This window comes from Thalassophryne amazonica, chromosome 5, assembly GCF_902500255.1.
Source record: "Thalassophryne amazonica chromosome 5, fThaAma1.1, whole genome shotgun sequence".
In the NCBI taxonomy this organism is placed as follows: Eukaryota; Metazoa; Chordata; class Actinopteri; order Batrachoidiformes; family Batrachoididae; genus Thalassophryne; species Thalassophryne amazonica.
In genome coordinates, this window is record NC_047107.1 from 33,798,763 (window position 1) to 33,814,301 (window position 15,539).

Below are 15,539 nucleotides of genomic sequence, written 5' to 3' on the forward strand. Positions count from 1 at the left end.
AAAAAACCAGAGACGTGTGGAAGAAAACGGAAAACAACCATCAAAATGGATACAAGAATAACCAGAATGGCAAAGGCTCACCCACTGATCAGCTCCAGGATGATCAAAGACAGTCTGGAGTTACCTGTAAGTGCTGTGACAGTTAGAAGACACCTGTGTGAAGCTAATTTATTTGCAAGAATCCCCCGCAAAGTCCCTCTGTTAAATAAAAGACATGCAGAAGAGGTTGCAATTTGCCAAAGAACACATCAACTGGCCTAAAGAGAAATGGAGGAATATTTTGTGGACTGATGAGAGTAAAACTGATCTTTTTGGGTCCAAGAGCCACAGACAGTTTGTGAGACGACCCCCAAACTCTGAATTCAAGCCACAGTTCACAGTGAAGACAGTGAAGCATGGTGGTGCAAACATCATGATATGGGCATGTTTCTCCTACTATGGTGTTGGGCCTATATATCGCATACCAGGTATCATGGATCAGTTTGGAAATGTCAAAATACTTGAAGAGGTCATGCTGCCTTATGCTGAAGAGGACATGCCCTTGAAATGGGTGTTTCAACAAGACAATGACCCCAAGCACACTAGTAAACGAGCAAAATCTTGGTTCCAAACCAACAAAATTAATGTTGTGGAGTGGCCTGCTCAATCCCCGGACCTAAATCCAATTGAGAACTTGCGGGGTGACATCAAAAAAGCTGTTTCTGAAGCAAAACCAAGAAATGTGAATGAATTGTGGAATGTTGTTAAAGAATCTTGGAGTGGAATAACAGCTGAAAGGTGCCACAAGTTGGTTGACTCCATGCCTCGCAGATGTGAAGAAATCATGAAAAACTGTGGTTATACAACTAAATACTAGTTTAGTGATTCACAGGATTGCTAAAAAAGCAGTTTGAACATAATAGTTTTGAGTTTGTAGCGTCAACAGCAGATGCTACTATTATTGTGAACCCCCCGCTTTTCTACTTTTTTCCTAATAGCCCAATTTCATAGCCTTAAGAGTGTGCATATCATGAATGCTTGGTCTTGTTGGATTTGTGAGAATCTACTGAATCTACTGGTACCTTGTTTCCCATGTAACAATAAGAAATATACTCTCTCTCTCTCTCTCTCTCTCTCTCTCTCTATATATATATATATATATATGTGTGTGTGTGTGTGTGTATTATCCACGAAATTTATCTGACGGTTATTGACTTGAGTTGTGAGTTATGGATGTTGGGGTTGCTGTCAGAACAATCATAAATAGTGGAGCAGATAACTGTAACAAACGTTAATTTCTGGAAACAAGCACCAAAACTGGCACACCACCTTGGCACTCCTTAGACATTACTCTTTTGAAAAAACATTTGCCCATTAGGATTTTCAATAGGCAGTCAGGTAGGGGTCAATTACACAGGGGTTAAAATACTCCAATTATATATAAAATATACCACATTATACCACATTATATACCACTATACCATATTATTTGTCTGATCACAAAGATTCCAAAAAGGTATAGTTTGGACTATCTATGCTCTAAAAGAAATGCTGTAAAGGACCGTCAGTGCATGCTCTACTTTTGGTTTAAAAAAAAGTGATGTTGGTTGAGTTAATAGAGCTTTAAAAAGGAATAGTTTTCAGTGTGTCTTACTATTGTGTTACGGGGTAACATATGTCACATGTCGACATCGACAATGTTTGACCTTTACTTTGCAGACCAAGCACTCAACATAGTCAAAACTATTCCATTTATTAATCAAATTAATTGGAGCAACTTTAACTTTTGACCCCTGTACAAAGTGAAATTGACCTTTGTCACCATTCTTGCTGTTTTTACCCCATAGATAGTCCACATTATACCTTTTTGGAATCTTTGTGATCAGACAAATAATGTGGCATAGTTTTCAATATGATTGGTGTATTTTTTAATTTAAGTGGCCAATCGATTTTTCTTCAAAAGAGTAATGTGTATTTATGCTGAGGTGGTTCTTGTTTCACCATTTGAACGATTCCACTTCTGCCTGTCGCACTCTCGCAGTTGTTTAAATAAAGTTTCGATATTTAAAAAAAAAAAAGAAAAGAAAAAAAATGACGTTCTTTTTGGTAATCAAAACAAACATGGCGGCTTCCACGCAGGTTGTTCGACTGTTGCTTAATTCAGCGAAACGTTCGTGTCCGTAAGTTTGTCAGTCCATATATTCTCATTTTAACGTTTAGTTCTCATACTGGCTCTTCACCGTTTTCGCAAATATAAGTGTGGTTAGCTGATTTTACCAAGCTGGAAACCGTCAGGTCTGATTTGCTTTCTACCGTCCAACAAAGGAAGGCGATGGTTACGTACAAAGCTTATTTATTATTATGTGTAAACCTGGTACTTTATTGTGGTCTGCCTTTTGGTGTGACAAACACCTGTAGATCTGTTAAACATCATCAAATAATACGAGTTAATGCCCAGGCTTTGGCAAAAGACCAAAAATTTAGTAACTTTGGTCCATTAAATCCAAAGATAAAGGTAGTTTTGCTCATTGAATGTAACATATGTGTGCCACATGGACATGTCTGGGCTTTTTGTGAGGGGTAAGAGTGATGGGACTGTTGTGTCTGAGGCAACAAAGCTTGTTTCATCTTTGCAAAGCCATCTGACTATGGCACTCCAAACATTGTATGTCACTGAAACAACAGAAAAATGTTGGTCGACTGGAGGTTTTGGTGCTATCTGACACTATATAAGAAAGGAGAAAGCAGCAGGTTTTCATAGTGAGACTTTGGGGTCATGACAGCTGATTATACCGTAATGTAAGAATGATAATCAGTTTTAGTGGAGGAAAAGCATGGGAAAATTGTTCAAATACTGATACAAATACTGAACTAGAAGCACCCAGAGAGTGCAAACCTCTGCCAAGGCCATGGGGTAACTGACGCCATAACATCTACACGCTGTGGAATCATTGAACCTAAAAAAGTCTAACAATGATGTTTGCTCAGTAGTAAAAAAAAAAGTTTCATCTGCTGTGACTGGATAGCATGTATCCGTAGCGCTTGGCATCACAGTTTATTGCAACTTGCACCTTTCCCAGAAGCTACTGTCATCTGAGCAATGATATTGATATTGTATGTGCTTATAGACAAAAACAAATGAGACAAAATTCAATTTATTATTCAAGTAAACTGCAAATATATGAATTTTTTAACATTTATGAAACACTTCTCTAAACAAGGCCATAGGGTCACTGACCCTGAAGAGATTCCCTTCTTGGCACAGTGATCTATTTCTTTTTGTCTCTTTCTCTAAAATTGTATACTCGTATAATAATCATTAGATTATTAATATATAAACAAAAATACATTTAAGAAATATTACAATTTGAAAACAAATGCACCCGAACGTGATGACAGCTGCAACTGCTTAATGCTAACTTTTAACACTGAAAATGCCATAGACATGCTAATGTGTTAGCATTGCGATCCGGATCGTGATCCGGATCACCACTAAAATTTAATCACTTGTTCCTCTTGTCATTTCCAACCACTCCACAAAATTTCATCAAAATCCGTTCAAAACGTTTTGAGTTATCCTGCTGACAAACAGACAGACAAACAAACAAACAAATGCAACCGAAAACATAACCTCCTTGGCAGAGGTAAAAAACATTGGGGTCTTGATGGCACCGGCCACCAGGGGGTGCCAAAGTACTTGACTTGCCCAATTTTGAGGAAGTTTAGCGCCACCTGGTGGCCCGCGCCATCAGCCTTTTTAACAAAATTTACATGAGTGGATAAACCAACATATCTACTTTATATAACAGTTGGCAAAATTTTGGGGACTCCTTATATTGATTTGATACCACTTTAAAATCAGGTCACTGGTCAGGCATTTGTCTCTTGATCTGCGCCATCTGCAGTACAAGAGTTCATGCATGACTTACTTAGATATGACTCAAATTGCCTTTTCCCTTGGCAGACTTGAGGATTTAGGTATGGGAAAACTTCAGGAAAATTATGTTCTATTGAACAGGACAGGTTCGCAAGCTTGTTACCATAGCAACTGATATCAATACACATGCATTGGATTGACTGTACATAAGGGAAGGAGAATTTAAAAAAAATATATCATCAGATCATACATGCATTCATGTGGTAATTCATGCAGTTGGGTTAGCGAGTATGTGTTCAATGACCTGATTTTAAAGGGGTATCAAACCAGTATAAGAGGAGTCCCCAAAATTCTGCAAACTGTTATATAAAGTAGAGATGTTAGTTTATCCACTCCTGCAAATTTCGTTAAAAAAGGCTGGGCCACCAGGTGGCGCTAAACATCCTCAAAATTGAGCAAGTCAAGTACTTTGGTGCCCCCTGGTGGCCAGCGCCATCAAGACCACAATGTTTTTTGAGTTGCATTTGATAGAGTAGGGCCTATATTTGTTGATAACATTGAAATCTGGTTGGGCTCTTGATGGAGCAGAGGGTTATGGGCCTTTAAATGCAGCCAATTTTGCAAAATGACCAGACTTTGAGCGCCCCCTATATTCATCGCCACCGATCCCCCAACTTAATATGTATGTAAGATGAAAGAGTTTACCTCCCTGTGTCATATGATAGTTAAACTAGCTTGGGGACTTGATGGCGCTGAATGTTACACCGCTTGAAAGATGGGAATTTAATGAAATACCATTTTTTGCGTATTTTTACCTTGAACTTTGATGACCCCTGGCAAGGTCACGTTTGGTTTTTGGTCAAAATTTTTTGGTCAAATTTCATTTCTTGGTAGGTTCCATCTCTGAGCCATGTTTCGTTGAAATCCGAGTCAGCTTGAATCACAGACCGCCTGATTCTTAAAAAAAATTGGCTCTTAATAGGCTTGTGCATACACAGACTGCTGTCATTTATAGATCCAAATATGTTAGTGCATTTGTGTCTGTTTTTGGTATTAATCTCTTTAAAAAAAAATTTTTGCTTCTTTTTGCTGTGGGCATCTCAGACTTGCTAGCAGTGGATACCAGAGTGAAAGGTTGTACTGGACTTCGCATAACCCGGCAGTCACACGCAGATGGCCACAGACATCATCTTGGTATATTCCTGGTTTGTATCAGACACCCTTCTGGAGAAAATGAAGTTTGGTTTTAATCTTGAGATGAACCTTGCATGATCACTGTTCTTCTGCCTCTATACAGAAAGGACCATGTTTGTGCAGACGCAAGACACACCCAATCCGAACAGCCTCAAGTTTCTCCCTGGTTGTAAAGTTCTTGAATCAGGAACTATGAATTTTGCTGGCCCTCGTGATGCATACTGTTCACCCCTCGCCAGGTACGTAGGCACTGAGTGAGCATTGTGGGTCTTTTATTCCATGTCTGATATTGATATAGCAGTGTGAAAGTGCGTGTCCAGACGCTACACTGACTGTGGACTTTAAATACAACCCCAATTCCAATGAAGTTGGGACGTTGTGTAAAATGTAAATAAAAACAGAATACAATGATTTTCAAATCCTCTTCAACCTATATTCAATTGAATACACCACAGAGACAAGATATTTAATGTTCAAACTGATAAACTTTATTGTTTTTGTGCAAATATTTGCTCATTTTGAAATGGATGCCTGCAACACTGTTGTGAAAGTGTAGGAACACGGACCCACAACAGGGGGCGTAAATGAACGGGCAATGGATAAGCCAAACAGTAACAATTTAATGTTGTAAATTGTGCACAACGGAATACAGACAATAACAAGTTTGGAACTACAGTCAGTTACACGTTGGGTGACGTGTGGGCAGGCTCGAGGATAGGAGACGCCCGTCCAGAACCGAGCCGGGTCCCACACAGCCCTCACCGCCAACGGATCTGAAGAACACCGGAGCCGCCAAGTCCTGAGTCCCCAGGTGGCAAGATCTAAGGTATGATTAAAGTGGTGGGTGGACTCATTTACATTTTGAGCAAAGCCAATCGAGTCTAACAATAGATTAAATGCAGTGTTGAGGCTGTCATTCTCAGCATCTGTGTGGATGTTAAAATCGCCCACTATAATTATCTTATCTGAGCTAAGCACTAAGTCAGACAAAAGGTCTGAAAATTCACAGAGAAACTCACAGTAACGACCAGGTGGACGATAGATAATAACAAATAAAACTGGTGTCCTCAGTTCCCAAACACTTATTGAGTGTTGTTAGAAGGAAAGGTGATGTAACACAGTGGGAAACATAGCACTGTCCCATCTTTTTTTTGTTGCAGGCATCCATTTCAAAACGAGCAAATGTTTGCACAAAAACAATGTTTATCAGTTTGAACATTAAATATCTTGTCTTTGTGGTGTATTCAATTGTATATTCTGTTTTTATTTACATTATACACAACGTCCCAACTTCATTGGAATTGGGGTTGTATGAAATTCATTATTTGATATGGGTGTATATTCCTTCTTTTTTATATGGACCCAAGAATAATGTTTTGAAACATGCGTGCAGCAGTTTAGAGTTTACCATCACTAATTTGCAGTACCGACAAAAAGTTTTAGTTTGATCACCAGCCCTTTCCCATTTTCTGGTATATTTTCTCCTCTATTCAGACACACCAAAGGCACCATGTTTTTCCCCACTAATTTAACTTATCTGACAGTCATGTGAAGTTAGGTGTCCCATCCAGTAGGTGGCAGACATGTCTGAGATATTATATAGGCCAAACAAAGCTGCTTTTTCGATGGATCTACTGCATCAGAGATAAACACCATGTAAACGCGTCATCCACATTGTGTTCTGTGATAGCATGTGTTGATTTTAAGTTATTTACTGCACAAAGCTAAGTTGTAAAACAAAGTTAATACAATGAGAAAGCTTCTTTCCACGTTATTCTGTCTGTTCACAGAATGTGCTTTTGTTTTTACTCTGCGATAACAAAAGGCTTTTGCTTGTTTCTCAAGATGTCCTTGAGTCAGCACCTGCTGTTCCTTTTCTGTGCATGTGGGGAATTCAAATTGTGGGAAAGGCAGTGGCTGTCATTTTTTTCTGCCCATCATCATATAATTTTGATTTCCCTGACACTTTTGCAAATCAGTGAGCTTTAATGTATTATGCATTTATTTACTTTACTCAAAAACAAATGCTAGCATTTCAGTGTGCTATCACCTTTAATATTTTTGAAGCCACAGCAGAATAAAGTATTTTTAACTCTTCGATTTAGCATTAAAATTCCAAATGATGATTCCTCATGCTAGAACAAGTTCAATTTTTTGTTACAGTGATTAATAATTATATGAGTTGCATATTGTGAACCTTTAAAACTAATTGTTAATTCTGTTTTTCTCTTTGTGTTATTTACTTGCATTGCCAAAGGCAGAGTAGGTCAGCAGTCTGACTGTGCATGCGTGTGCATATGAGAGACTGTGTGGTCAATGTCTAGATGATATCTTGACAAAAACTTCATGAATTGAGGTGTAACCTGGTCCACAAGGTCGCTTCACTGAAACCTCAGACAAGTGTGGTACTGGAAGTGTTTCAATTGTAATTGCGTCCACCAGGAGCTGAGTCTCTGAAAACTTATGTTTGTAAAATCTTGACAAAAATGCTGTATATCAAGGTTAAACTTGGTTCAGAAGTTCAACTCACTAAGACCTCAGAGAGTTTTGACTTTGGGTGGGTTTCAGTTCTAACAGTGGCCACAGGGGGCAGAATTTCTGAAACATTAATTTTATGCATTTCATAACATTATTGAGGGAGCTGGGACATTTTGGTCGTTTTTTTTTTTTTTGTTTTTTTTTGAGAGAGAGAGAGAGAGTAATAAGCCATTATTAATGAAAACTATCATGCGTGTTTGTTCCATGATAGACTATCAATATGCTGAGTTTGATCCAGATCTGCATCTGGCAGTCTAACTTTCATGTGAAGTCCTTGATTATATTACAAATCTGGTAAGGCCAGACACACAGAAAATATTTTTAGTTTGTACACATGTAGGTAACATTATGATTACTCACATCTGCATTTTTAAAATTTAATAATCTCAAACAATAATGGAACAGAAATCGATCCACAAGAGTGTTATTAAGATGATAAGATCTAACAGTGACTTACAATCTCAGATTGTGCTTATAATAGATTTTTGTTTTATTTACATTTTTCGCATCTGTAATACTTATTGTTAAACTTGACATTGTTTCAGAAAAAGGTAAGAAGTACCTTAATTAAATGTATTCTATTGTCTTCAGACAGTTATTCCGGGTTGATGGGGTCAAGAGTGTTTTTCTGGGCCCCGACTTTATTACTATATCAAAGGTAACAAAATTTCTATTTGGTTTGAAATACACACTGCAGTTTTGTTGAAAATAACATTAATTTTGTTTCTTCATTTAGTCTGGTGCAGACATAGAATGGAAGGTAATCAAGCCTGATGTATTTGCTGTCATTATGGACTTTTTCTCCTCTGGACTCCCTGTTGTCAATCAAGACCTTCAGCCGAGTGCAGATACAGGTTTGGAACTCTGTCAGCAATTCAGCACAAAACAGTTTGAGAAACATTTTGAACAATTTTCCACTTGTTTGCAGCGCCATCAGGTGATGATGACGAAATCGTTGCTATGATAAAAGAGCTACTGGATACCCGAATCAGGTCACTGCTGAGCTCATGCCTGTGCCATTTAAAAAATTAAAAAAAAACGTGCTGAAATGAAACGATGAACAACAAGTCTAAGTCTCACATTTTTACACCAGTGTTCTATCATCCACCCCCCTCCAGGCCAACAGTACAGGAGGATGGCGGGGATGTTGTTTATCGAGGCTTTGAGGATGGTGTGGTCAAACTGAAGCTGCAGGGCTCCTGCACCAGTTGTCCCAGTTCCATAATTACTTTGAAGAACGGAATCCAAAACATGCTGCAGTTTTATGTCCCTGAAGTTGAATCAGTGGAACAGGTTTGTTCTCGTGCCAGCAGATATGATGCTCGTGTGTGTGTGTGTGTGTGTGTGTGTGTGTGTGTGTGTGTGTGTGTGTGTGTGTGTGTGTGTGTGTGTGTGTGTGTGTGTGTGTGTGTGTGTGTGTGTGTGTGTGTGTGTGTGTGTGTGTGTGTGTGTGTGTGTGTGTGTGAGACACTTGGTACACAAGGTCACTTCGTGAAGATCGCAGACAACTATAACTTTGAGCACGTTTCATTGTAACTTTGGACACCAGAGGGCAGAGTCCCTGAAAAATTCTGTATGCAATATCTTGACAAAGACTGAGCATCACGCCCAGTGTCCACATGTTCCTGTCAGCTTCCAGGTGGGCTCCAGATACAAATTGGGAAGCAAACGGCATCCGAGGCCGCAAAAAGGGGCGGAGCTGAAGGTGGCAGGTACAGTGAAGCAAATAAGTGTTTAATCCACTGTTGATTTTGCATGTTTCACCTACAAAGAATGGGAAGCTCTGTAATTTTAACTATAGGTACACTTTAACTGTGACAGACAGAATCTTAAAAAAATAAAAAATAATCACAGATGATTTTTAAATAAATAATTTGCATTTTATTGCATGAAATAAGTATTTGATCACCTACAAACCAGCAAGAATTCTGGCTCTCACAGACCTGTTACTTTTTCTTTAAGAAGCCCTCTTATTCTGCACTCTTTACCTGTATTAATGGCACTTGTTTGAACTTGTTACCTGTATAAAAGACACCTGTTCACACACTCAAACAATCACACCCCAACCTCTCCACCATGGTCAAGACCAAAGAGCTGTCTCAGGACACCAGGGACAAAATTGTAGACCTGCACAAGGCTGGGATGGACTACAGGACAACAGGCAAGCAGCTTGGTGAGAAGACAACAACTGTTGGTGTAATTATTAGAAAATGGAAGAAACACAAGATGACTGTCAGTCTTCCTCAGTTTGGGACTCCATGCAAGATCTCGCCTCGGGGGGTCAGGATGATTCTGAGAAAGCCCAGAACTACATGGGAGGACCTGGTTAATGACCTGAAGAGAGCTGGGACCACAGTCGCAAAGATTACATTAGTAACACATGATGCTGTCATGGTTTAAAATCCTGCAGGGCAGCAAGGTCCCCCTGCTCAAGCCAGCACATGTCCAGGCCTGTTTGAAGTTCACCAGTGACCATCTGGATGATCCAGAGGAGGCATGGGAGAAGGTCATGTGGTCAGATGAGACCAAAATAGAGCTTTTTGGAATCAACTCCACTTACCATGTTTAGAGGATGAGAACAACCCCAAGAAAACCACCCCAACCATGAAGCATGGGGGTGGAAACATCATACTTTGGGGGTGGGGTTTTTTTTGCAAAGGGGACAGGATGTATTGAAGTGAGCATGGATGGGGGGATGTATTGCAGAATTTTGGCAATTTTGGAATTTTCCCTCAGTAAGAGCATTGAAGATGGGTCGTGGCTGGGTCTTCCAGCATGACAATGACCGGAAACAAAAGAAAAAAATGGTAGTTGTGCGCATATCCAATCCTATATTAGGCCAGGTGCAGGATAATCAGGAATTGCAGATTTTAAAAAAAGAGGGAAAATCCGCACACTGGTATAAAGCTCCCAAAATCTTTTTATTGACTAAAAAAAGCAGTGTTTCGACTGCAAGATCTTCAGGCAACTGTAGAAACACACAACCAGGGCAGCTAAGGAGTGGCTCCGTAAGAAGCATTTCAAGGACCTGGAGTGGACTGACCAGTCTCCAGACCTGAACTCAAGAGAAAATCATTGGAGGGAGCTGAAACTCCAAACCTGAAAGATTTGGAGAAGATCTGTATGGAGTCGTCGACCAAAATCCCTGCTGCAGTGTGTGAAAACTTGTTCAAGAACTACAGGAAATATCTGACCTCTGTAATTGCAAACAAAGGCTTCTGTACCAAATATCAAGGTCTGTTTTTCTGTTGTATCAAATGCTTATTTCATGCAATAAAATGCAAATTAATCATTTAAAAATCATGCAATGTGATTTTCTTATTTATTTTTTACATTCTGTCTCTCACAGTTGAAGTGTACCTATGACTAAAAAATTACAGACCTCTCCATTCTTTGTATGTGGGAAAACTTGCAAAATCTACAGTGGATCAAATACTTATTTGCCTCACTTATTCACTGGATGGAATATTTTGTCACCTGCTTGCTGCATTGCCTCTGTGAACTTTAGAACAATAGATCGGGTACAGATCTGAATTAGTGTTTGGTATAAATCTAATGCTGTCAGCTTGCAGCAGGGTTCCTGGGATTTTGCAGATGGCCCAGTTAAGTTGGGCAAGCTTGCTGGTGACCCGGCCGGGTTCCCAATGATTTCTATCGGCATTGACATTTTGAACACTCCAATATTTTGTTCCCGATTATCCCGATGTTCATAACACTCTGGATGGTGGGTGGTGCACTGCAGGATGACCACGTATGCTTGCAGATAGATTGCGGCGGAGTTGGTGATTATCACATGAGTTTACTGTTGTGCAATTGTTTCTATCAGGAAGCCAACCGTGATGGGACGTATGTGGATAGGGGGAATTAGTGTGAAAATTGGTACACAAGGTCACTTTATGAAGACTTCAGACAAGCTTGATGTTCTGCAAATTTTGTTTCTAATTGTGATACACAGGGTGCAGAGTTCGTGAAACATTATGTAGACAAGAGCTTGACAAAGTCTTTGGGCATCAATGTAAAATTTGGGATATAAGGTCACCTCACTAGGTCCTATAAAGTATCGGTGCTGACAGCTGTTGGGGCCAGTGCTTATCCCTTTATTCCATAGTGTAAAGCAAATAAGAGTCTGACTCCCCCTGGACGGGGCATGAGTCCAACACAGGTTACATCCTTGAAGCCAGCATCAATTTACATCTGGGACAGGGCAAATCAAACCCATGTCTATGTGTTGTTAGGCCATTTCTTTATCACACTGAGGTACTTTCTTTACCTCTAGAAGACCTTAGGGTTAGAGTCTCTGAACCTTAGTGTACATTCACGTTTTGGGGGTTAACACCCCGTCATGATTTCATGGATTGGGATGAAACTTGCTACTGTAGTTCATACCTTGCACAGGTGTGAAGTTGGACTCAGAGATGCAGAGCAGGGTAAGTGTTGGCCTGGTTCTGATGAGGTGAGGGAGGGCTAAACGGAGTGTGCAGGTGAGATCAAATACCTGCAACTTAAAAGATCATCCATTAGCAGTTCACATGCACCAGCTGTTTAATCAGTAGCAGCAATTAAGGGATTTCCACACATGAATTAATTGATTTCTAAAAGCCTTGAGGCTTTTAGAACATTTTAAAGTCAGTAACAATCTTGTGGGCTGGATTTTGAATTTGTTAACTGACAGAACACAGAGGGTGAGAGTGAACGGAACTGTTTCGGATCAGGTTACATCCTCCACTGGTTCCCCACAAGGATGTGAGCTCTCTCCTCTTTTGTTCATCCTCTATACAAACATTGTCAGTCTGCTGAAAAACAATGATAGGAGTCATGGCCCAGTTGTTACTGATTTCCTTGACTGTTGCAGTATTTTCTTGAGATGAACATTTCTGAAACAACAGACATGATTATTAACTTTCATTAAAAACGGTTCTCTTAGTCAAGAGGCAACAGTTTTAAAAGGTCAGACCGTGGAGTGTGTCAGCACATATAAATATCTTGGAACGGTCATAGGCAAACTGCGACGCTGTGTACAAAAAGAGATGCCAGCGCCTGTATTGTGTGAGAAAACTGTCCACTTTAAATATTGACAGAGCCATGCTGACCTTGTTTTATCATGCTTTGATAGAATCAGTTTTATCCTTCTGTCTTGTTTCATGGTCAGTTTATTGTTTGGTCCCTCAAAAACAAAAACTGTTTTAAACCAAATTGTGAAATGGTCGAGCAAGCTGATTGAAAAGTCTCAGCTTCAGCCAGAGTCCCTGTATACTAAACAGGTACAGAGGATAGCTGGTTCGATTCTAAGAGATGTCTCCCACCCTCTTCATGGTGAGTTTCAGGTGCTCCCTTCAGGTCGGAGGTTTAGGGTACCAGCTTGTAAAAACAAACTCTACAAAAACAGTTTTGTGCCAGCAGCCATCAGTGCTGTTAACAAATAACAGAAACTTATGTATTTATTTTTTGTATAGTTTCTTTTACCTTGTTTTTATGAACAGCACATTTTTATTTATTTATTTAGTTTCTGTCCTGTAGCTTGGTATGACATGTTTTTAGACTTTTTATCTATTGATGTTTTAACTCATCTTGCTTTTATTTTATCCTGGGGCCGTCGTTTTTTTTGTTGTTGTTTTTTTTAGCACTGTTGTCGCTTTGTCTTGTTCTGTGTTTCGCTGTGTGTTTACCAAATGAGATGACTTACTCACTGTAAACCAGTTTTACCCAAGGGTATAATAATAAATTGAATCTTGAATCTTCTGTTTAATCTAAAATAAACTATTCAAAAACTATAAAGCAAAATAATTTATTTACAAAAAAAGTGTGAAGTGAAACTGTAAAAGTAAACTTCTTTTCTCCCCCAATTTTCCCCTCCACAGGTGAAGGATGAGGACGAGGAGGCTGCTGAGGCCTAACTTAAAATTGCCCTCCTTCCACCACTGCCTTCTTGTGCAGAACAGCGCTACGTTGAAATGAGCATCTTTCCAGCTGGTGTGCAGTACATTTATGGAAGAGAATGATTTCAGTAGTTTTAGACTTTTCTGGAGCTTTTTATTGGTTGGGGGGGATTTGACTGTATTTCACATTAAGAGGACATGAAAGATAGCCTTATTCACTGTATTAGTGGTAAGACATGACTGGAGTCTGACCATCATTTGGGCAATTAAAGTCCTGCCTGCTACACGGGCAGCAAAAACAGTTATTTTCCCTCTTGCAGTTTTTATATTAAAAACGGCCCCATGTTATTTTTGAAGCTCAAATGACATTCAGACAGACAACGGTGCGGCGACGGCACAGCAGAACAAAGGCTTGCAGGATGACTTAACGCTAAATAATTGTCTAGTTATTCTATTAAATGGACAGTTTCATGCTGGTTCTTGTGGTGGAATTTTTTTTAATGCATCTTAAAGCTTGTTAAAATTATGCCCATAAATGAGTGTGATGTCAAAATTACCACAAAACATGCTGCACCATAAGTGAAAGGTTGTTCCAAATTATTAGGAGTCAAAGTCCCACAGGGCGGTGACACCTGTTATTAAAAGTATTATTATTATAATTGTTGGTATAATTATTGCATTTCTCCCCTAAAAGTATCTGGAGGTCAGAAATCAGAAGCGTTAGAAAAACTAAACTTAGCAAGTAGGTCCAAAATCACCACCGCTACTCAGATTCACAAAATTACCATCATCGTCATCATGTTGGCACTATAATAACCACTTTTTCATTTTTGGTGAATAACTTCTGAACCATGGGTCGTATAACCAAGCTATCTTTTTGTTGGATTCCTTGGGTCCTTCTGCATCTGTTTACATAGGCCACACCCATTTGTCTTGATTTGTGCTCAAACTATAACTTTGAGCATGTTTCATTGTAACTTTGGACACCAGAAGGCAGAGTCCCTGAAAAATTCTGTATGCAATATCTTGACAAAGACTGAGCATCACGCCCAGTGTCCACATGTTCCTGTCAGCTTCCAGGTGGGCTCCAGATACAAATTGGGAAGCAAACGGCATCCGAGGCCGCAAAAAGGGGCGGAGCTGAAGGTGGCAGGTACAGTGAAGCAAATACGTGTTTAATCCACTGTTGATTTTGCATGTTTCACCTACAAAGAATGGGGAGGTCTGTAATTTTAACTATAGGTACACTTTAACTGTGACAGACAGAATCTTAAAAAAAATATATCATAAAATCACATTAGATGATTTTTAAATAAATAATTTGCATTTTATTGCATGAAATAAGTATTTGATCACCTACAAACCAGCAAGAATTCTGGCTCTCACAGACCTGTTACTTTTTCTTTAAGAAGCCCTCTTATTCTGCACTCTTTACCTGTATTAATGGCACTTGTTTGAACTTGTTACCTGTATAAAAGACACCTGTTCACACACTCAATCACACACCAACCTCTCCACCATGGTCAAGACCAAAGAGCTGTCTCAGGACACCAGGGACAAAATTGTAGACCTGCACAAGGCTGGGATGGACTACAGGACAACAGGCAAGCAGCTTGGTGAGAAGACAACTGTTGGTGTAATTATTAGAAAATGGAAGAAACACAAGATGACTGTCAGTCTTCCTCAGTTTGGGACTCCATGCAAGATCTCGCCTCATGGGGTCAGGATGATTCTGAGAAAGCCCAGAACTACATGGGAGGACCTGGTTAATGACCTGAAGAGAGCTGGGACCACAGTCACAAAGATTACATTAGTAACACATGATGCTGTCATGGTTTAAAATCCTGCAGGGCAGCAAGGTCCCCCGGCTCAAGCCAGCACATGTCCAGGCCTGTTTGAAGTTCACCAGTGACCATCTGGATGATCCAGAGGAGGCATGGGAGAAGGTCATGTGGTCAGATGAGACCAAAATAGACCTTTTTGGAATCAACTCCACTTACCATGTTTAGAGGATGAGAACAACCCCAAGAAAACCACCCCAACCATGAAGCATGGGGGTGGAAACATCATACTTT

The 15,539-nt window shown here is 39.7% G+C and overlaps 1 protein-coding gene across 1 annotated transcript; it reads left to right on the plus strand.

The window, feature by feature from the left end:
- The first annotated feature begins 2,047 nt into the window (after positions 1-2,047).
- nfu1 (NFU1 iron-sulfur cluster scaffold homolog (S. cerevisiae)) lies at positions 2,048-13,941 on the plus strand. Its single transcript, XM_034169953.1, has 8 exons — positions 2,048-2,159; positions 4,961-5,061; positions 5,154-5,289; positions 8,180-8,246; positions 8,325-8,442; positions 8,517-8,580; positions 8,707-8,881; positions 13,447-13,941. The coding sequence occupies exons 1-8, from the start codon at positions 2,071-2,073 to the stop codon at positions 13,480-13,482; spliced, it is 786 nt and encodes a 261-aa protein (XP_034025844.1). The 5' UTR covers positions 2,048-2,070; the 3' UTR covers positions 13,483-13,941.
- The last annotated feature ends 1,598 nt before the right edge of the window (positions 13,942-15,539 follow it).